This window comes from Biomphalaria glabrata, chromosome 2, assembly GCF_947242115.1.
Source record: "Biomphalaria glabrata chromosome 2, xgBioGlab47.1, whole genome shotgun sequence".
In the NCBI taxonomy this organism is placed as follows: domain Eukaryota; kingdom Metazoa; phylum Mollusca; class Gastropoda; family Planorbidae; genus Biomphalaria; species Biomphalaria glabrata.
In genome coordinates, this window is record NC_074712.1 from 37,733,661 (window position 1) to 37,755,498 (window position 21,838).

Sequence of the window (21,838 nt, forward strand, 5' to 3'; positions counted from 1 at the left end):
GATAAGTGGGCGTGTCGAACAAGTTAGAGCTCCGCCTTTACGGATGTCACCAACGGTGTGGCCTTCCAATCTGCCAGTCACTCCATTCCGTTGACCACGGCACGACGTTTAGCGGACAATTCATGCAGATTTATATGACATAATTTTTGGATTGAGATTCAGACACGCATGCTATTGAGTATCTGTTTGATCTAGACTAGGACATTTATTTAGATTAGCGATTAGATTTTTAAATTTTCACTCCATTTGTGCAGTGTTCAAGGGAGGTTACTTCAGAAGTACTTCGCGGAATAGGACTACAGTGACTGTGTATACATAATACTAATACATTTGATTTTTGTCTGTTCTGAAAAAAGCTTTAGTTTAAAATAGAATACATTAATGCTAACAATAAGAGACTGTAGAAATCGTCTAACAATACATTTCATCTCTAGGCCTAATATTGGATTACTGTTTTATCAGCTTAAGAATTTAATTTAAGAAAACAATATTTCAAGACACAGACAATTGGGAAATTTGATTCTTATTGACTGTCAAGCTGTAGGGGAAAAGACAGCACCTTTCAGACTTACAGGAACCATAATTCGAACGAAACACCAACTAAAAAAATTGCAGGTTACCTGAGTGAGCTCCCGTGATTATTTCTATACATTTTTTTCCCCGTTCATTCTCAAGAGAAGGAAATTTCGGTGAATCTAGATCTATATGTGTCGTCATTGAGAACATAAGAGTGAAGGCAGAGAATTGTGAAAGTCACATTTGGATATATTTTTTTATGGATTTCAAACATTTTCATTGTAAGTAGATAGGAAACTGCAAATTTTAATGCATCAATTTTAAATAGATAATGATGTGTTGGTCCACACCGATCATTTCTTCCAGTTAAACAGATTACAGAGTCATACTTAATCTTCCAAACGTTACGTTTTGTAGTTTTGTGTATTCTATTTTGTTAAGTATCCTAAAAACAAATGACCATGGTTTGACCAATGACATTAACTTTTCAAACGAGTGCAGTTTCGAGCACTCTTAAGATTTTGTGTAGGCCTTACTGTTTAAAACAAAAAGAGCACGAGAATGTACGTTTCCAGGTCTGTATTGAGTAGGAAATGTAGGAGTCTTCAGTGAATAGCATTTTCACCTTTTTTGTGTTCCGTGCAGAGAACCTGAGGTGGCATTTTTCCAAGCTAATCATGACAAAAGATGACACAATAGGCCTGATAGAAAAGTACAACCTGCGTGGGGGAATTGATGACTTACTTTATTTGTTTTGTTTATAAAGAAGTGAGCAAAAATAATGAATACTGGACAGCCTTGTATGGAGGATTGTCATCTCATCTCAGCATGTAGTCACCCGTTGCAAGCAAAAGGTCCCACCCACACTCACGGTTGACGAACATAATTCATTCGGAGCATAAGGTGTGTCATGTTGACCATTTGGAACATAAGGTGTGTCATGTTGACCATTTGGAACATAAGGTGTGTCATGTTGACCATTTGGAACATAAGGTGTGTCATGTTGACCATTTGGAACATAATGTGTGTCATGTTGACCATTTGGAACATAAGGAGTGTCATGTTGACCATTTGGAACATAAGGTGTGTCATGCTGACCACTTGGAACATAAAGTGTGTCATGTTGACCATTTGGAACCTATTGTGTGTCATGTTGACAATTTGAAACATAAGGTGTGTTATGTTGACCACTGCTGTAAAGATAAGTATGGCAAGTCTTAATACGTGACAATAGATGAAATTAGAATTAATAATGCTATTAATAAACTATTCTGTGACATCATCCTAATATTGATTTGTACAAGGGTGTTTTCGGACTTAGGCCTAAGTGTTTTAGAGTAAAACGTATTTAGAGTCTAGACTAATATGGACTGTGAGATCAACCCTCAATGTGAGATCAACCCTGAGTGTGTGTTATGGCAAATGTAGCCAACTTAAAAAATACTTTAGTAAAATAAAAAAAAAAAAAAAGCCTAATTAAGCGTAGTTGTATCGATTAGTTTGGGTGTCATGAAATTAAATTTCGAATACATTTAGAATAACATTAATAAATCTGTGCAATTCGAAATATTTTTTACCAATTGATTTGTTTAGCTCTAATGTCATGCCTTTTGCTTTCTCAATACGCTATGATCCTATCACTTGCCTAGACCAGCTGGGAAAAGGATTGGTGTGTGTGTGTGTGTGGGGGGAAATGAAAGGGATTTCCGAATGAATATTACCGTGATCGCTTTTTAAATGGATTTTTTTTTAAAAGCGGACTATCTAAATTCAAACTTGAGGGCTCTAGTCTCCTCACTAACCACTGTACCAGAGAAGTGCTTATGAAAAATAAAAGGTTTTATAGTTATCTATTTTCTTTTTCAAACTTTAAATCATAGTATAAAGGGGGCTAATTCAACTCATCAGTCAAGTACAATTTCTTTCCCTTGTTTGATATCAAACAAAATAATTAATTACCAATAGTTAATAAACTTTTGGTAAACAGACAGACAGACAGAGTGAGTTGTAAACATAACCACAGTTGTGTATTTGATAATTGATTTCTGCAGGAAACTTATCATTTTGCTTGTAATATTTAGCTTATATGTTAGACCATCGCCGACCACTGAAGGTCACACACATCACACAGAAACCTGTATGGGAGCCCATTGATCCTGGATAGCTCCTACATGGAATATTGCTGGAGCTACATCAGAAGTCAGCCTAATTTTAAGTGAGCAGCGGTAACACTGGAGTGACTGGACAACTCCTTAACGTAGCTTAACAGAAGTATCTCCCAAGTATATCCCAATGGCCTACTACCAACAGATGAATGTGGGAAACATGGTAGTAGATGGAACATTAGCAATACTGGCATTAATAAACTATCGTTTAACATCATTATGAATGCCATTGGTTAATTTTGTTGCACTAATGTCACTAAAGTGATTTGGACTAAGATGTCTAGGATTAATAATTGATATATTTATAACTCTGCGTGATTACAAAGGCCTAACATTTGACCATGGAGGTTTATCAGAATAGGCTTCTGTAGTTACATGAGATATTGAGAAGGAATATTCATTATTTTACATTACCACAAAACATATTCATATACTAAGTCCTCAAAGTAAAATAAAATAATAATAAGAGTACTGTATTACCACCAGCCTGCGCAAAGTATTTTCAAAGTGATAATTGGCTCGCACAGGCCAATGCCACTCTTTAAATGCAGTCCATAGAGGCACAGAAGTCTGAGACGGCTGTGAACAAAAAATACAATCAAAAGTATTCATATCACAAGTCCAAAAAAAAAAAAAATGGAAAAAAAAAATAAACGGTTGATTCCTAGAACGTTGTGAAGCAAAATCTGATCATTCTGTAGTAGTCCATTCCCAGGCGTTGTAATTGTGACTGTATTTATTTGATCCTCTACGAGGCAATGAAAAAGCTGAATATAAATTTCAGAAATGAGATTTATCGCTAATCCTTTTTTTTTTCTTCTGTATCCATTTCTTTTAGGACAATTGATGAGACACTATGAGACTGGAGGATTTGAAGCCTGTCCAAACGAGATCATTTGTAGACTGGATGGAGAGCCTCTTCGGTTGGCTAGAAAGCGCTCTGAACGTTGAATCCTAATGGGCCAGTCAATTACAACAAATGAAGGTGGATCGGTTTATTAGATTGGGTTATCCTTGTTTTATTGGTCATGGCGAATGTCGCTGGTGACATATTGACGATTTAATCATGAGAAAACGCTTGAGAACAGGCTCGAAGACGCTCGTGTATTTCAACACAGCGCGGAAGACTTTCCTTCTCGGCCTGTTTGCTCTGTTAGCCTTCCAACCGGCAATGGTCTACTCAGCTATGGGGCGGTCACTGCCAATCCTGCCTCACCACCAGCACCCGTCATCATCTTTATCGTCGTCGTTTTCGTCTGTTCACCACTCATCGGCGTCAACTTCAGATGGGGATGAAGCATCCACCAGGCCGGACGCCATGTCACGGCTTATGAAAGTGTTCGGATTTTCCCGCATTCCTAAGTCCGTGACCAATCTGGTTCCTCCCCAGTACATGTCGGAGTTGTACGCGACGCTAGTGGACTCGGGGGGCCTCACTCGGGCCAGTGGGCCTTATAACTCCAATGTGATTAGAAGTTTCCCAGACAAGGGTAAGTCACTTCTTGCAAATTGTCTAAGTTAAATAATTTGATTTGAGTTAAATAATTTAATGATTTATGACAGAAAGTCAGAACAGAAGAACTAATCTATTACTAATAGTTACAATCGATTAGGCTGGTGAATACGTTTAGGCCTAAGTATTTTCAGCTGTTGTATTTGATGACTCAATTTCTATATCTAATCGTATGCTAGAGAGAATTCTTGTTTAGGCGAAAAAATAACAGAGCGCCTCCGTATGAAATAAAATATTTTCATCCTTCAAGTAGAACTCATGAAAAGATTGAAGACGCACTAAATATCAAGCACTATACAAATTGAAATCCAAATTCATTACTAGTGGTTTTCATGAGACACACAGTTTATGAAGTAAACAGATTGATTTTTGGACCCTGAAATAAGTGTGTCTACACCTCCATACAGAGTTTTCATACCGAAAATTCTATAAGCAGAAATGGACTTTTTTCCAATTTTGATGAACTTCATCACCTACATATTTACTGTTCTATGTAAAAAGGTCAAAGAATAATTCCAGCATTATCCAATCCCATCATTCCCAGGAGTCAGTCCGCCCAGCGAGAATGAGTACATGACTATGACAAATATTTGTTGGGGGGAGGGGGTTGGCTTCATGAGACCCTCCTTCATCGTTGGCTGCAGAAACAGATGGGCTTTACATAAGCTGTCTGATAGAATGAAAAGATTTTTAAAGGGGCAATTAACATGCACTTTTAACATCTGTTACAATCACATTCTGTCAACAGTCTATCAAAAACCTAACTTTGGCAATACATCAACGCTGCCTAATGTCTAAATAACGTTTGATTTATTTATAGGACACAATCTCGCTGTTTTCAACAAAGGGAGATAGTTAACAAGAGAAATAGTTGAAACATGTTTACCGTTACATCATTCTGAATCTATCTTTGGATTGTTGGAGTCTAAGGTCTAGCCAGCAATCAAATTTGTAATATTATGTTTCGCAGAGCTTCTAAACGTTAATCTCTCTAAGTAGCCTCCGTTCTGTACTCGACCACGTCCGCCGCAGCCAGGTCATATTACATTTAAAAAAAAAACTTGTACTTCTAACTTCTAACTCATCTTTTCCTACTGCTAAGTAAGGCCTATAATCATTAGAACTGAAACACGTTAGACACAGCTCGATTTAAAAAGTTCAAGCCCACCAATCCAAATCGCGCTGATGTCCAATAGTTTAGTGAGTAGTTATTGTCCGTGTTCCATCTACTGTCGCGTAGTTTAACCTTTGCCCCACACTCATCTGTAGGGTCATCTGTGTGGGTGGGTGAAACGTTGGGCACCGCTAGCCAGTTTTTGACGCGTCTTGTCTAGTTTGTGTGTGTTTTATCTAGTTTGTGTGTGTCTTGTCTAGTTTGTGTGTGTCTTGTCTAGTTTGTGTGTGTCTTGTCTAGTTTGTGTGTGTCTTGTCTAGTTTGTGTGTGTTTTATCTAGTTTGTGTGTGTCTTGTCTAGTTTGTGTGTGTCTTGTCTAGTTTGTGTGTGTCTTGTCTAGTTTGTGTGTGTCTTGTCTAGTTTATTTGTGTCTTGTCTAGTTTGTGTGTTTGTTATGCGAGTGTTTGCGGACATTTCTTATATATTGTTGGCCTCCTTCAGTCGAAGAACGACTATAGTTCATCTCAAACAATTTTTCATGTTATTGTGGAGCCCTATTATGGAGAGACACTCTCGTCTACATATATATATAATATATATATAGAAAGAAGCCGGCCATTTTTAGTATGACACGCTTTTCTCCCATAGCTGCGGCCATGTATTTTCCATAGCTTTCTTGGTCACCATTTCTCTCCATCTAGTGCGGTCTAGGGCTATGTCTTCCCAACGGTCAGTATCAATGTTCACTGTTTTTAAGTCCCGTTTTATTACATCCACATAACGGAAGTGGGGGCGACTAGTTTTTCTTGAGCCAGACGCGAGTTGCCCTTAAAGAATGACTTTCGGGATGCTATTGTCCTCTATCCGGCGAACATGTCCGAGCCAGCGCCAGCGGCGTGTCTGAGGACTGTAACGATGCTGGGAAGACCCGTTCGCACACTCTCTCTTGCCATTTGATTTTCAAGAACCTTTGGAGGCAGCGCAAGTGAATGGGTTTAGTTTTCTCTCATGCTTTGCGCAGGTAATCCAAGACTTACAGCCGTACAGTAGCGTACTCAGAACGCATGCCTTATAGACCTCCATTTTGGTCGCTGTAGTCTCTGGTTTTCCCAAACTCTTGGTCTGAGTCTGGCGAAAGTCTATGAAGCCATCCCTAAGCGTTTTTATTATCTCCTCTTCTAGAGACTGGTCATCGTGAATTGTAGATCCAAGATAGCAGAATTCATATACGGCCTCCAGCTTGTTATCGTCTATGAGGATGGAGGGTGGTGCTGAAGCAGGTGGTCCCATAGCATTTGTTTTCTTCGTGCTAATGGTTACCCATACTCTTTACAGGCCTGAGAGAAGCGGGACATTAGTGACTGAAGCTCCTCTTGTGAGTGTGCCACTACCGCTGCATCGTCCGCGAATAGCATATCTCTTACGAAAAGGGGGGGGGGGTCTGATTTTAGTTTTATATATAAAGAATTACTTCCACCAGGGTGAACAATTCTATGTTGTAATTCTATTGCTGAATCCATCCTCTGGTGTAGGAAGCAGGTTCTTTACCTACAAGTCTATTTCTGAATCCATCCTCTGGTGTAGGAAGCAGGCTCTTTACCTACAAGTCTATTTCTGAATCCATCCTCTGGTGTAGGAAGCAGGCTCTTTACCTACAAGTCTATTTCTGAATCCATCCTCTGGTGTAGGAAGCAGGCTCTTTACCTACAAGTCTATTTCTGAATCCATCCTCTGGTGTAGGAAGCAGGCTCTTTACCTACAAGTCGATCTTTTGGAGACCATACGTTAGAGAAGGCCTCAACACTGACCTGCTACGTCACAGCCTGTGGTCTCCATTATATACACCAAGTCTTATTTAATACAATTAAGCAAAATATTACCAAATAAAACAAAAATTAAAAAAAAACTCAAATTATTTGATTGTTCCTTATAGATCCAAAGGTGCTACTGTGATATATATTAAGAGTCATGGCGTATTCGTCACTAGTTCACTTTGTCTCTAGTCAAATGTATTTCGGCTAGTGTAAAATGTATAGTTTCATATACACCAATATGGTCGATCTCTCACATGGTCGCATCTCTAGTTTATGTTGCATATGTTGTCACTAGGTCTCCTTTATGTTGCTCACTAAGTCTATAGTCTATATGGTCAAATCTCTACTTAGTGTTGCCTAATTCACACTGCCTATGGTTAATGCATCATTATTATACATTTTTTTTTGTTCTAGATCTTTCAAAATCGTGAAATAATTATTTTGATAATGATATGAAGTCTAGTTTATAATAATGCTTTTGTGTGAACCTTAGAAATCTTACAGGAAAAGAAAAAAAAAGTAGGTTACAGAAAATGAAAACCTGTAACAACTATATCACCAATTCAGTATGCTTTCCGTTAGAGTTGTAGTCATGAATTAGGTAGCATTGGTCATCAGCAGCGAGCGTTGATACAGGGCATCGGGCGCCGAGCAGCAGAAGTCTAATACAAATATCTAATTTAATAAAATTACCTATTTTCACGTCTTTTTTAGCGGTCCCCGAAAGGGGAAAAGATGCTATTAGTTTTGTGTGAAATGTCTGTCCGTCTGTCCGTCTGACCGTCTTTCCGTCCGTCCCGTTTAGATCTCGTAAACTAGAAAAGATATTGAAAATCCGACATCACAATATTTTAGACCATTCAAAGTTCTGATGCAACGGCTTCTTTTTTTTTTCCTGAAAGCGAAAAATCTAATTTTAAAATCAGTTATGCAAGCAGTTTTTTAAAGAGAAAAAGCTAATTAGTATGCATTATAAGTTACACCTAACTTAAAATGAATAGTAATCTTATAAACTTTATTTTCTTGAACATTTATTTATTTGCGGAATTTTTTTTTTTTTTTTTTTTTTTTTTTTTTGAGGATTCGAATAAGAGATTGAGCCTTTTCAAAACAATTAAATTATTTATAAGACTTCAATTAGGCCTGGAGAGGCGCGGTAGCTGAGTGGTAAAGCGCTTGTCTTCAGAACCGAGGGTCCCGGGTTCGAATCCTGGTGAAGACTGGGATATTCAACTTCGGAATCCTTGGGCGCCTCTGAGTCTACCCAGTTCTAATGGGTACCTGACATTAGTTGGGGAAAAGTAAAGGCGGTTGGTCGTTGTGCTTGCTACAGGACACCCTCGTTAACCGTAGGCCACAAAAACAGATGAACTTTACATCATCTGCCCTATAGACCACAAGGTCTGAAAGAGGAACTAGTTAGGCCAGGTTCACATCTAACTTTGCATTCACTTACACCTATCCTTTGATCTGATGCACCGTTGGGTCACTACACAAGATCTGTTAACCTTCTTTCTTCATTCTTATCTCTCATTTGTCTTTGATATAATTTCATTCGGATGTTCTTTCTGAAAATATTGAAGCCTGCCTGGGAGGACCACTTAGGGGGCCGATTTTCAGTTTGTGTTTCCACACAACTGTCTTTGTAACCTTGTTGTAAATATAACTATTCACACATCTCAAAGGCAAACGACGATTTTAACGTTACGACGTGCATAATGTGCATTTCAATTTTAAGTCTATAAGAAGCTTGTTCATTAAGAAATGAGAAAAGCGTTGCATTGGGGGCTGTGGCCAAGGGATGGTGGAGTCTATACAAAATCTTCATTTCTATTAAGTATTATTAAAAACCTGCCTTTTGAATCCCGTTGTAACACCCAGATTAGACGTTAATATTTCTTAGCTAGGATTTTTTCATTCAACATTCTTGACATAATATATTTCGTAGTACAAAATTTACCATTTCCCATACTCTTGTATATTTAAGTGTTCATTACTATAGTTTTTATTGAAAAACTATGCCACAGCATAAAAGTTCTTGAACTCAAAAAGTTGAAACAAAAGTCTGTAACTTTTTTTCACATTTAATGGCAAGTAAATTCCGATAGTTCAACAAATATTTGCTATGTTTTTACCTGAAATTTAAGGATTTAAAAAAATATTCGTTAGTTGCATTATCCAAATATTATCTAACAAAACACTGCACTCTGGCAACATCAGACCTGTATAAACTTGCAAAACAAATGCTCCTTGGATGAGTAATTCTTCCCGGTGGGGCGCACTCTGATATGAATGCTTCGAATATCACGTTGCAACAATGGCTTTATCTCTGAGCGCCCTACTCCTGTTTGCAACAAAGAAAAAAAAAAGAACCTCTAAAATATTAATTCCTTCAGGATTCTTCCCTTTTAACAAATGGGAAAGAGCGGGTCAAATCTATATTGAACCCTCCCATTAGATACACCCATCTCACGTAGAGCTAAAATGCCTACAAATCCATCCAGGGTTACCTGGGGGGATGAGCAAGGATTTTCTTCTTTTTATAACTGTCATTATTATTATTTTTTTTTTGCCCGTCATGGCATAGCCCTTTACTGACTTAGCTCTTATATCTCAGTGGTAGATCTTCATTCTCAACTCTCTACTGACTTAGCTCTTGTCTCAGAGGTAGATCTTCATTCTCAGCTCTCTACAAACGTAGCTCTTATGTCTCAGTGTGTCATACTCAGCTCTCTACAAAATCAACTCTCTCAGTGAAGCAGCTTAACACTGAGCTCTTCTCTGAGAGAAACAGTTTTACTCAAAGCTCTTCATTTAATGTCCCATAAAAGCATTGTGACATCACTACCTTAATGTCATGCGGTCCCATAAAATCTTGTGACATCACTAATGTCATGTAACACTATTATGTTGGAAACAAAAGTTCTGTGACATCATTACCTTCATGTCATGTGGTCCCATAAAAGCCTTGTGACATCACTACCTTAATGTCATGTGGTCCCATAAAAGCCTTGTGACATCACAACCTTAATGTCATGTGGTCCCATAAAAGCCTTGTGAGATCACTACCTTAATGTCATGTTATCCCATAAAAGCCTTGTGAGATCACTACCTTAATGTATTGCGGTCCCATAAAAGCCTTGTGAGATCACTACCTCACTGTCATGTGGTCCCATAAAAGCCTTGTGAGATCACTACCTTAATGTCATGTGGTCCCATAAAAGCCTTGTGAGATCACTACCTTAATGTCATGCGGTCCCATAAAAGCCTTGTGACATCACTACCTTAATGTCATGTGGTCCCATAAAAGTCTTGTGACATCACAACCTTAATGTCATGTGGTCCCATAAAAGTCTTGTGACATCACTACCTTAATGTCATGTGGTCCCATAAAAGTCTTGTGACATCACTACCTTAATGTCATGTGGTCCCATTAAAGCCTTGTGACATCACTACCTTAATGTCATGTGGTCCCATAAAAGTCTTGTGACATCACAACCTTAATGTCATGTGGTCCCATAAAAGCCTTGTGACATCACTACCTCACTGTCATGTGGTCCCATAAAAGTCTTGTGACATCACAACCTTAATGTCATGCGGTCCCATAAAAGTCTTGTGACATCACAACCTTAATGTCATTTGGTCCCATAAAAGCCTTGTGACATCACTACCTCACTGTCATGTGGTCCCATAAAAGTCTTGTGACATCACTACCTTAATGTCACGTGGTCCCATAAAAGCCTTGTGACATCACTACCTCACTGTCATGTGGTCCCATAAAAGTCTTGTGACATCACAACCTTAATGTCATGTGGTCCCATTAAAGCCTTGTGACATCACTACCTTAATGTCATGTGGTCCCATAAAAGTCTTGTGACATCACAACCTTAATGTCATGTGGTCCCATAAAAGCCTTGTGACATCACTACCTCACTGTCATGTGGTCCCATAAAAGTCTTGTGACATCACAACCTTAATGTCATGCGGTCCCATAAAAGTCTTGTGACATCACAACCTTAATGTCATTTGGTCCCATAAAAGCCTTGTGACATCACTACCTCACTGTCATGTGGTCCCATAAAAGTCTTGTGACATCACTACCTTAATGTCACGTGGTCCCATAAAAGCCTTGTGACATCACTACCTCACTGTCATGTGGTCCCATAAAAGTCTTGTGACATCACAACCTTAATGTCATGTGGTCCCATAAAAGCCTTGTGACATCACCACCTCACTGTCATGTGGTCCCTTAAAAGTCTTGTGACATCACTACCCTAATGTCATGTGGTCCCATAAAAGTCTTGTTACATCACAACCTTAATGTCATGCGGTCCCATAAAAGTCTTGTGACATCACTACCTTAATGTCATGTGGTCCCATAAAAGCCTTCTGACATCACAACCTTAATGTCATGCGGTCTCATAAAGGTCTTGTGACATCACTAATATCATGTAACACTTATCTTGAGAGATCGCATTGGGCTTCTTTCATTTATTCTTCCCCCCCCCTCTCTCTCTCTCTCTCTCTCTCTCTGTCTTCTGCTCTTTCACATACACAACATACGCACACACATACACACCATTGAAACTGAAACAGGGTGGAACCAAGAAATGGAGAGTGGAAAGCGATGACTCGTTGGTGGAACTTAATCACGGGAGATTACAAGCAACGTTTAACCTCTTTAGGATTATCATCCTTTCTCCTGTTTCTCGTGCAGAAGAGCACTTTCGCGAGTATAGCGCCCTTGGTAGGTAGCGCCCCCCACCTCCCCTCTTTTTTTTTGTCTGTACATGTGCAGGTGTTAAGGTTCCAGTTCCCCATGACACCTTCCTTACCTGTTGAACCCTTAACACTGCAGATGAGGACAAGTGCAGATGATGATCCACCCCTCCCTTTGTCATTGCTGCTGGCTCCCAGTACTCCACCCTTTCATTGTTAAGGAGACACCCCTGCAGTTCGAGCGTAGTCTAACTCTTAAAAGACTGAATCACGCGGTGGTGAATATTGCCTACCTAGCCCTTGCATCCAGAGGTTTGTAATACTTTTGATTTTCTATAAAAAAAAAAAGGGGTGGGGGTGGGGAACGGAAAAGGGAGGTAACTCACGAAACGATGCATAAACAAAACATTTTCTCCCTTTATTAATTAATTGTATTTACCCTTGAGGTTTGTGTGTTGGACGACCTCGAAGAGATAAACATACTTCAAGGATGCACTGCTGCATTCATCTACTGTATTCATTGACCAGTCGTTGTGTCTGTAGCTGTTATCCATCCACATTATCCAGAGGCGTCGCTAAGGGTGGTGTCACCATGTATGACCACTCCCCAAAATTTTTTTTTCAATAAAGGCGATAGTCACTATCAAATGTCTGTGAAGTCCCTATACATATATGGTAAAGCAAACAAGTTAAAAAAAAATATTTGATATCATCTAGATATGTGTTCATGTTTGGTCTATAGAACAAACATACAATTGATAAACCGCACTACTAATGTTTTCTTTGATTTCTGTATTATGTCATTGATATAGCGATTCCGTCATACCTTTTAATTTATTATGATACTTATGCATTATGAATCTCTTTTAGACTGTGAAACTGGTTTGTGTGGAGTATTTTGTAAATGCTATTATTTGTTTTAGCTTTTTTCTTCTATTAGGCCTATTACTCTTTATAATTTCTGTGTGGAAAGGCATGCTCCAATTGGATTGTCGTTCCTGTTGTTCTTATAATTCTATTTGTAAAATGTCAGTATCATAGACTTATATATATATATATATATCATGGGCGTAGCCAGGAAGGGGTTTTTGGGGTTCAAACCCCCCCCCGAAATGAAATCCCCCCCAAAGGGGGGGGGAGTCGGAATTTAGTGACTGATTTTTTGCTTTGATTTTGTTTATTTTAGGTGAGATTTTAATACTAAACCATCACTTGCCCCAGCACAACCAAAGGGGTTTTGAGTTTAAAACCCCCTACCAGGGGGTTTTGAGTTTAAAACCCCTACCAGAGGGGTTCGAGTTAAAAAAAAACCTACTAGGGGTTTTGAGTTTAAAACCCCCTACCAGGGGTTTTGAGTTTTAAACCCCCTACCTGGGGTTTTTGCAGTTAACTCTCCCTCTTCTATAAAACAAAACAAAAAAAAAATGCAAACGAAAATCCCCTAATTCCAAGAGCACAGTTAAGGAAGATTTTGATTTCAAAACCCCGTCTAAAATTTACGATAAACCCCCTCTTTAATCTAAAAAAAAAGCAGCTAATTACTCACTCAAAATGTTATGAGCGTAGCTAAATTGTTTTGACTCAGTTTTGAGTTTAAACCCCACTTCAGCGGGGTTTGAAGGTAAAAAATATCTCTTTAATAATAAAAACAAAGCAAATTATACACTAAAAATGTTATGAGTGTAGTCAAAGGGGTTTTGAGTTTAAACTCTCCTCCAGTGGGGTTTGAGGATAAATTTAAATACATCTTTAGTGTAAGAAAAAAAGCAAATTACGCACTCAAAATGCTATGAACGTTGCCGAAAGGGGTTTTGAGTTTAAGCCCCCATTCAGAGGGGTTTGGTGCTAAAAATACATCTTCAATATAAAAAAAAAGCAAATTACACACTAAAATTATTTGAGCGTAGCCAAGCCAATCGGGGGTTTTGAGTTTAAACCCCTCTTCTACAGATGGCTTTTTTTAAAGTTTAAAACCCCTCCAGATGGTTTTGAGTTTAAGATATCCCTACAGAGCATTTTGAGGTGGAAAACCCCCAACAGAAGATTTTGACGTTAAAGCTTCTCTTTTCGATATAAAATCTAAAGCAAACTACAGTCACTTAATTCCAAGAGCTTATTCAAGAGAGGTTACACATTTTTACCAGTGACAGGGCTCCATTAATAAACTGCAGTGAATTGTCATCTACCGAAATCGAAAAACACTAAATGTAGCTCAACAAAGATGGCTAAGACAGATTTTAGGAGTCAGTTATAGAGATCGGGTCTAAATCAAGGAAATCCTATGCCAAACTGGGAGTCGACCCCTTAGTAAGATTGTGATAGAACGACGCATGAGGTTTGCTGGACATGTTCTCCGACAAAATGAATTAAGCATAAGAAGAGTTGCAATGATATCCTAGTACAACTTGACGCCACTCATTCATGGAGGTCCTCATAGTAGGTGGGAAGAGGCTTCAGACATTACCAATGACAGATTTTATGGAAACAGCTTGACGTCAAATGCTCCGAACGGCGTGGGAGGGTCTAAGTCAGTAAGAATATTACATTAGGTTTTTGAAATAAAACTTTTTAATAGCAGGAAAATGCAGTGTAGATACCTCAGAATATGCATTTTGTTGGCTTTCAATACCAGAAATAGTGCTTGGCGGCGGGGCTTCGCCCCGCGATGGGGAGCTCCTTGCGCTCCCCCAGACCCCCTTACTAGCAATGGCGGGGAGTCTACAATTTTATGAAAACAGCTTGATGGCAAATGCGCCGAACGACGAGGGAGGGTCTTAGTCAGTAAGAATAACACATTAGGTTTTTGAAATAGAACTTTTTAATAGCAGGAAAATGCACTGTAGATACCTCAGAATATGCATTTTGTTGGTTTTCAATATCAGAAATAGTGCTTGGCGGCGGGGCTTCGCCCCGCGCTGGGGGAGCTCCTAGCGCTCCCCCAGACCCCTTTGCTAGTAATGGCGGGGAATCTACAATTTTTCCACTAATTCATGGAAGAACCTATTCTAGGGCACAATAAACGTCTTTCGAAAGAATGAAGTGTCAGAATGTAATAAAGATTTTGTACGCACACACACATAAATAGATATAATTGTTTTTTTCACTTGGGGGGGGGGGGGGTCGGTGGGGGGGGGGGGAGAAAAAAATTCACCTCCCCCCCAAACCCCCCCCCCCGAAAAAAAATCCTGGCTACGCCCATGATATATATATATATATATATATATATATATATATATATATATATATATATATATATATATATATATATATAGTATATATACGTCTATGGTCAGTATCTTGTATTGTTATTATTGTTCCATATATTATGCAATCGTCTGTGAAGTGAAACTTTTTTTTCTGGATACTCGTCCGCCCCTCCCCCTAAATGCGAGTAATGTTCCTTTTAATTGTGCTTCAGCTGTTGTTACCGTAATAGAACAATACAATGTGGTCAAAATATTGCACATATTTATATATGAAATGGTTATAGGAACTACTAAAAGGGCTGGACTTAAATCTTTACATCCCCCTTTGGCCCCCCCCCCCCCCAAAAAAAAAGAGTGCCCTTTACTTGTCCGGCCCCTCTGCTCATTTAATTCCCCTGGTCAAAAGACAAGAGCTGGGGCATGGGCGGAAACAATTATCTTCTCCGGCGATCAAAAGTCGATCCTTGCGGGGGAGAAACGTCAGTGGCTCTAATCATCCAGTGATCACATTACCCCATTAACCTCCCCCTCCCCCCCCCCCACCGGTGGTCTATAAGGGCCCATGTTTGATAACTTCCCTACAAAGATTTTTCTTATGGTTAAATTGGTAAAGCAATACTCGTGGGGGAACGCTTGAGAGTGTAAGAGGGGGGTTCGGGCAGGAGTTAGACCCACAAAGCAAGCAAACGGTCGGTCAATGGTGAGTCTATGAACATTGAAATAGCGTCTGTAGGAAGCCACGGGGGAATGTTTGTATCCAAGACGTGAGGTTTCTATCTGCACTGGCTCAGCAATGTTAAATAGGTTGAAATCAAATCTCTCTGTGAAGATCGCGGAGGCCGCCGAGTCAATCCCTTAATAATCGAGTCCGTTCTTTGTTAAGTAAATAAATAACACTAGTCGTTGTGAGTTTCTGCTTCATTCACACACAACACACCCACTCACACAAGACACACACACACACTTAACACACACATTCTTAACGTATTTTCCACAGGTATTGATATAGCTTGCAAAAAAAAAAAACATAAATTGAAACCCAAGTAAAAAAATGACCCTAGCTCTTGTGTGAATAGTTTAGTCTCTTGTAATGCAAACGAAAACAACCCTACATCTAAGAATAGGTTGGTCTATAGTTCTAGAAATTTTAGCATCAGAGTTTTGATCATGAAAATCATAATTATGCGAAGTCTGAATGTAAAAAGAAAATCTATTTTTTAAAAAGAGATTGACATAATAACTTTTCTTGAAGCTTATACTTATTGATTGTTTACTTAGAATAATCACAGAAATAAATTTACGAGTAATTGTTATAGAGCAACACTCTAGGCATGAAAGGAGGAAAAAAGGAAGAAAAAGGCATGAAAAGAGGAAAAATAAAATAAAAAAGAGGCATAAAAAAACAACAAAGAAAGAAAACAACTTAAAAACTGGCTTTATCGAAATACCAATGAGTCAGTGAATGAATACGTCACTCAGTGAACAGTGAACATGGAATACACCTAAAACTAAATGTCATGGAAAACACTTAGAATTAAATGTCATGGGGGATACATTTCAAATCATGAAGCCGTATGGATTTATGGATATTCTTAGAATCATGTGTCCTATGGATATTCTTAGAATCATGTGTCCTATGGATATATTTAGAATCATGTGTCCTATGGATATTCTTAGAATCATGTGTCCTATGGATATATTTAGAATCATGTGTCCTATGGATATATTTAGAATCATGTGTCCTATGGATATATTTAGAATCATGTGTCTATGGATATATTTAGAATCATGTGTCCTATGGATATATTTAGAATCATGTGTCCTATGGATATATTTAGAATCATGTGTCCTATGGATATATTTAGAATCATGTGTCCTATGGATATATTTAGAATCATGTGTCCTATGGATATATTTAGAATCATGTATTCTATGGATATATTTAGAATCATGTGTCATGTGTCATGTATATATGATTTGTCGCGAGTATAGGTAGAATTATTTGTTCTATGTATATAGTTAGACTGATGTGCCATATCTGTGGTATCTGACTACCCATATTCCTAAGCCCCATTAAATGCATACCACTCCTAGTGGCCAAGTTCAGCAACTGATACCAGGGAAATGAAGAGGAAGCATTGAAAACAAAGAGAAGACAATTCATTGGACTGGGGGGTGGGTGAGGGCTGACGGACTAACTACGAAATGTACGCGCAGTTGAAAACAGACTCACTTCTGCCAACTTGTCACATTTGTAATCTAACATTTGATAGGACTACATGCATAAAGCAATCAGACCATCCCTTCATTCGTTGATCTCTCTTATATGTGTTCCTTCTTTATGAGGTCGTCTTTCTGAACTGATGATTCACTCACACATAGACATACAACACCACACTTACGTGCACACACACACTATCAAAAGTTGAATATGATATTTAATATATAATTATGATACACTAGGTCTGGTTACACAAACACATGAAAAACATTTTAAAAATTACATTTTTTAAAAAGACAATACCACGATTTTACAATATTAAAAAAATTTTTTTTTAGCTCAAATTGGAATCAAACTCGTAATGTTAACACCGCCAGCCTCTTGATTCTACCAATTAGGCCAGCGAGCATTGTGTAGTTTCTACAGAGTAGAAATCCACTATCTAAAAGTGGCCACAAGCAGGACGACCCCTTATAATCCAAGAGGGAACTCTCAAGTAGAAAGGCTAAACGGGTCATTATGGAAAGCTATAACTCTGGCCTTAAAAAACTCAAGGACTCCCGGTTTCCAAATGGGAGCAGGCATTAAACCAAGCCCTGCACTCTATTCGTTCTCTGCTCTGTACCGCTACAAACGAGACACCTCACGAGAGAATATTCAAGTTCTATCGCAGGTCCACCTTCGGCAAATCACTCCCGACATGGTTAGCTCAACCAGGAAAAGTGTTGTTAAAAAAGGGAGTCCGTGCATCAAAATATGACGATGGTACAATAGCTGTGGACTTAATTACATGCAACCCACAGTATGCCATTGTAAGACTTCCTGATGGAAGAGAAGAAACAGTGTCATTGCGACATTTGGCCCCCGTTCCAAGAGAGGGAGAATCAGAGGTGTATCAACATATGGAACATGAAGACTTTGAGCCGGAGACAAACCCTATAACACAGATGCAGGTGCCTACTGACCATGTGACTATAGAACCAATGACTGCTCCTAACACATATGTACAACAAGGGGAAAATGGACATCAAGAAGAAGTAAATGCAGGGGCTGAGTCTCCTGTTAGAGAGCCGCCGATGTCACCAACTCCAAGCGACGGCAGTATTGGTCCTGGTAGATATAACTTAAAACCAAGAACAAGCAGACCTAATTATAAGGTCTAACATTTATTTAATTATTTTTCCATATCACAAGTTCTAACTCAGTAATTGTAGGCTTAATATGACACACTTTGAACTGATCATTTTATAGTGTATAGCTTTTCTAGTTAGACTTTTTGTATTGTATTACTTATTACATTATTATTCAAGACAACTGGTCTTAATATTTGTATGCATAAGGGACTGATAATTTTATAGTGTATAACGTGTTTATTTATAGTTATACAATGCTTTTCAATAGAGTAAATCTGTAAGTATTCTGTAGGGATACTAAGGCCTCTTATATCGCTGTCCTTCACTATTATTTACATGTTTATGTTCCTATAACTTTTAGGCGGGGTGATTGTAGTGTAACTGAGTTGATTTTCTGCGTGCGTCCAGCGTGTCTGAAGGTCATGGCCATTGTGTGTGTTTCATGTCCAGGGTGTGTGTGTATAGACTGCATCAGTGGTATGCTAGACGTGCTGGTTTCATTCACTGTTTACTGTAGTCTAATTTTGTCGAATAAAGCCATGTTATTGGTATTCTAGTCGTTATCTTTTCATTACATTGTCAAGCAGGGATGTCTAGCTTTGTAAGTTAACCAGTTCCAGTTGCAGCTCTGTCTGGGCATTTGACACATTTGACGCAAATGGATGTTTAGCTTTATAAGTCAATCAGTTCCAGTTGCAACTCTGTTTGGGCATTTGACACATTTGACGCAAATGGATGTTTAGCTTTGTAAGTCAATCAGTTCCAGTTGCAGCTCTGTCTGTGCATTTGACACATTTGACGCAAATGGATGTTTAGCTTTGTAAGTCAATCAGTTCCAGTTGCAGCTCTGTCTGTGCATTTGACACATTTGACGCAAATGGATGTTTAGCTTTGTAAGTCAATCAGTTCCAGTTGCAGCTCTGTCTGTGCATTTGACACATTTGACGCAAATGGATGTTTAGCTTTGTAAGTCAATCAGTTCCAGTTGCAGCTCTGTCTGGGCACTTGACACATTTGTCGCAAATGGACCGAATAAAGTTTAGCATCATTGCCTTAGTCTGTTGGACCGTCGGGGTACCATGCAAGATTCGTTGACTGTCTTTCTCCATTCCTCTCTGTCTTTTGCCTTAGTTAGAAGCTCTTTCAGTGGCAGGCCCGTCCATTCTTTTATGTTGTCCTCCTATCGCTTTCTCTGTCTGCCTCTTCTTTTTTTCCTGGTACTGTTCCCTAAAGGAAGGTCTTTGCGAGCCCTGAAGATCTTGTAATATAGCCATAGATTTTTAGCTTGCGTTTTCTTACGATAGTTAGCAGGTCATTGTGGGATCCAATCGCTGCAGTAGCCATGTCTCTAATCTCTTGGTTTGTGATGCGGTCTAGGATTCTTCTGTAGCATCTCACTTCCATTGCAAGGATCCTCTTCTCTAGCTATGCAGTCAGCATCCATGACTCACTGACACATAAATATGAATGCATGTACTGGCAACTAGTTGACATCCAAGCAATCACCTACTGCTTTGTCCATCTGCCCCAGTGTCATGAAGTGTACAATGGATACATTCACCTTGGTACTCTGCCCCAGTGTCATGAAGTGTACAATGGATACATTCACCTTGGTACTCTTCCCCAAGTGTCATGAAGTGTACAATGGATACATTCACCTTGGTACACTGCCCCAGTGTCATGAAGTGTACAATGGATACATTCACCTTGGTACTCTTCCCCAAGTGTCATGAAGTGTACAATGGATACATTCACCTTGGTACTCTGCCCCAGTGTCATGAAGTGTACAATGGATAGATTCACCTTGGTACTCTGCCCCAGTGTCATGAAGTGTACAATGGATACATTCACCTTGGTACTCTGCCCCAGTGTCATGAAGTGTACAATGGATAGATTCACCTTGGTACTCTGCCCCAGTGTCATGAAGTGTACAATGGATACATTCACCTTGGTACACTGCCCCAGTGTCATGAAGTGTACAATGGATACATTCACCTTGGTACTCTGCCCCAGTGTCATGAAGTGTACAATGGATAAATTCAACTTGGTACTCTTCCCCAAGTGTCATGAAGTGTACAATGGATACATTCACCTTGGTACTCTGCCCCAGTGTCATGAAGTGTACAATGGATACATTCACCTTGGTACTCTTCCCCAGTGTCATGAAGTGTACAATGGATACATTCACCTTGGTACTCTTCCCCAAGTGTCATGAAGTGTACAATGGATACATTCACCTTGGTACTCTTCCCCAAGTGTCATGAAGTGTACAATGGATACATTCACCTTGGTACTCTGCGCCAGTGTCATGAAGTGTACAATGGATACATTCACCTTGGTACTCTGCGCCAGTGTCATGAAGTGTACAATGGATACATTCACCTTGGTACTCTGCGCCAGTGTCATGAAGTGTACAATGGATACCTGCATTCACCTTGGTACTCTGCGCCAGTGTCATGAAGTGTACAATGGATACATTCACCTTGGTACTCTTCCCCAGTGTCATGAAGTGTACAATGGATACTTGCATTCACCTTGGTACTCTGCGCCAGTGTCATGAAGTGTACAATGGATACATTCACCTTGGTACTCTGCCCCAGTGTCATGAAGTGTACAATGGATACATTCACCTTGGTACACTGCGCCAGTGTCATGAAGTGTACAATGGATACATTCACCTTGGTACACTGCGCCAGTGTCATGAAGTGTACAATGGATACATTCACCTTGGTACTCTGCCCCAGTGTCATGAAGTGTACAATGGATACATTCACCTTGGTACTCTGCCCCAGTGTCATGAAGTGTACAATGGATACATTCACCTTGGTACACTGCCCCAGTGTCATGAAGTGTACAATGGATACATTCACCTTGGTACTCTGCCCCAGTGTCATGAAGTGTACAATGGATACATTCACCTTGGTACTCTGCCCCAGTGTCATGAAGTGTACAATGGATACATTCACCTTGGTACTCTTCCCCAAGTGTCATGAAGTGTACAATGGATAGATTCACCTTGGTACTCTGCCCCAGTGTCATGAAGTGTACAATGGATACATTCACCTTGGTACTCTGCCCCAGTGTCATGAAGTGTACAATGGATACATTCACCTTGGTACTCTTCCCCAGTGTCATGAAGTGTACAATGGATACATTCACCTTGGTACTCTTCCCCAAGTGTCATGAAGTGTACAATGGATACATTCACCTTGGTACTCTTCCCCAGTGTCATGAAGTGTACAATGGATACATTCACCTTGGCAGTCTTCCCCAAGTGTCATGAAGTGTACAATGGATACATTCACCTTGGTACTCTTCCCCAAGTGTCATGAAGTGTACAATGGATACATTCACCTTGGTACATTCCTCTGAACGTTCTTGGAAGCTCTTCCTCCTTCGTAATCAGCAAAGTCTCAATTTCTGCACACATGATACAG

At 39.4% G+C, this 21,838-nt stretch overlaps 1 protein-coding gene across 1 annotated transcript in view; it reads left to right on the forward strand.

The window, feature by feature from the left end:
- Window positions 1-21,838, forward strand: part of LOC106065717 (bone morphogenetic protein 2-like) — a 65,771-nt gene continuing 43,933 nt past the window's right edge. Inside the window, exons 1-2 of the mRNA XM_056020356.1 lie at window positions 1-797; window positions 3,520-4,171. Coding sequence (XP_055876331.1) covers window positions 3,748-4,171 — 424 coding nt within the window. The 5' untranslated portion in view covers window positions 1-797; window positions 3,520-3,747. The remainder of the gene's footprint in view (window positions 798-3,519; window positions 4,172-21,838) is intronic.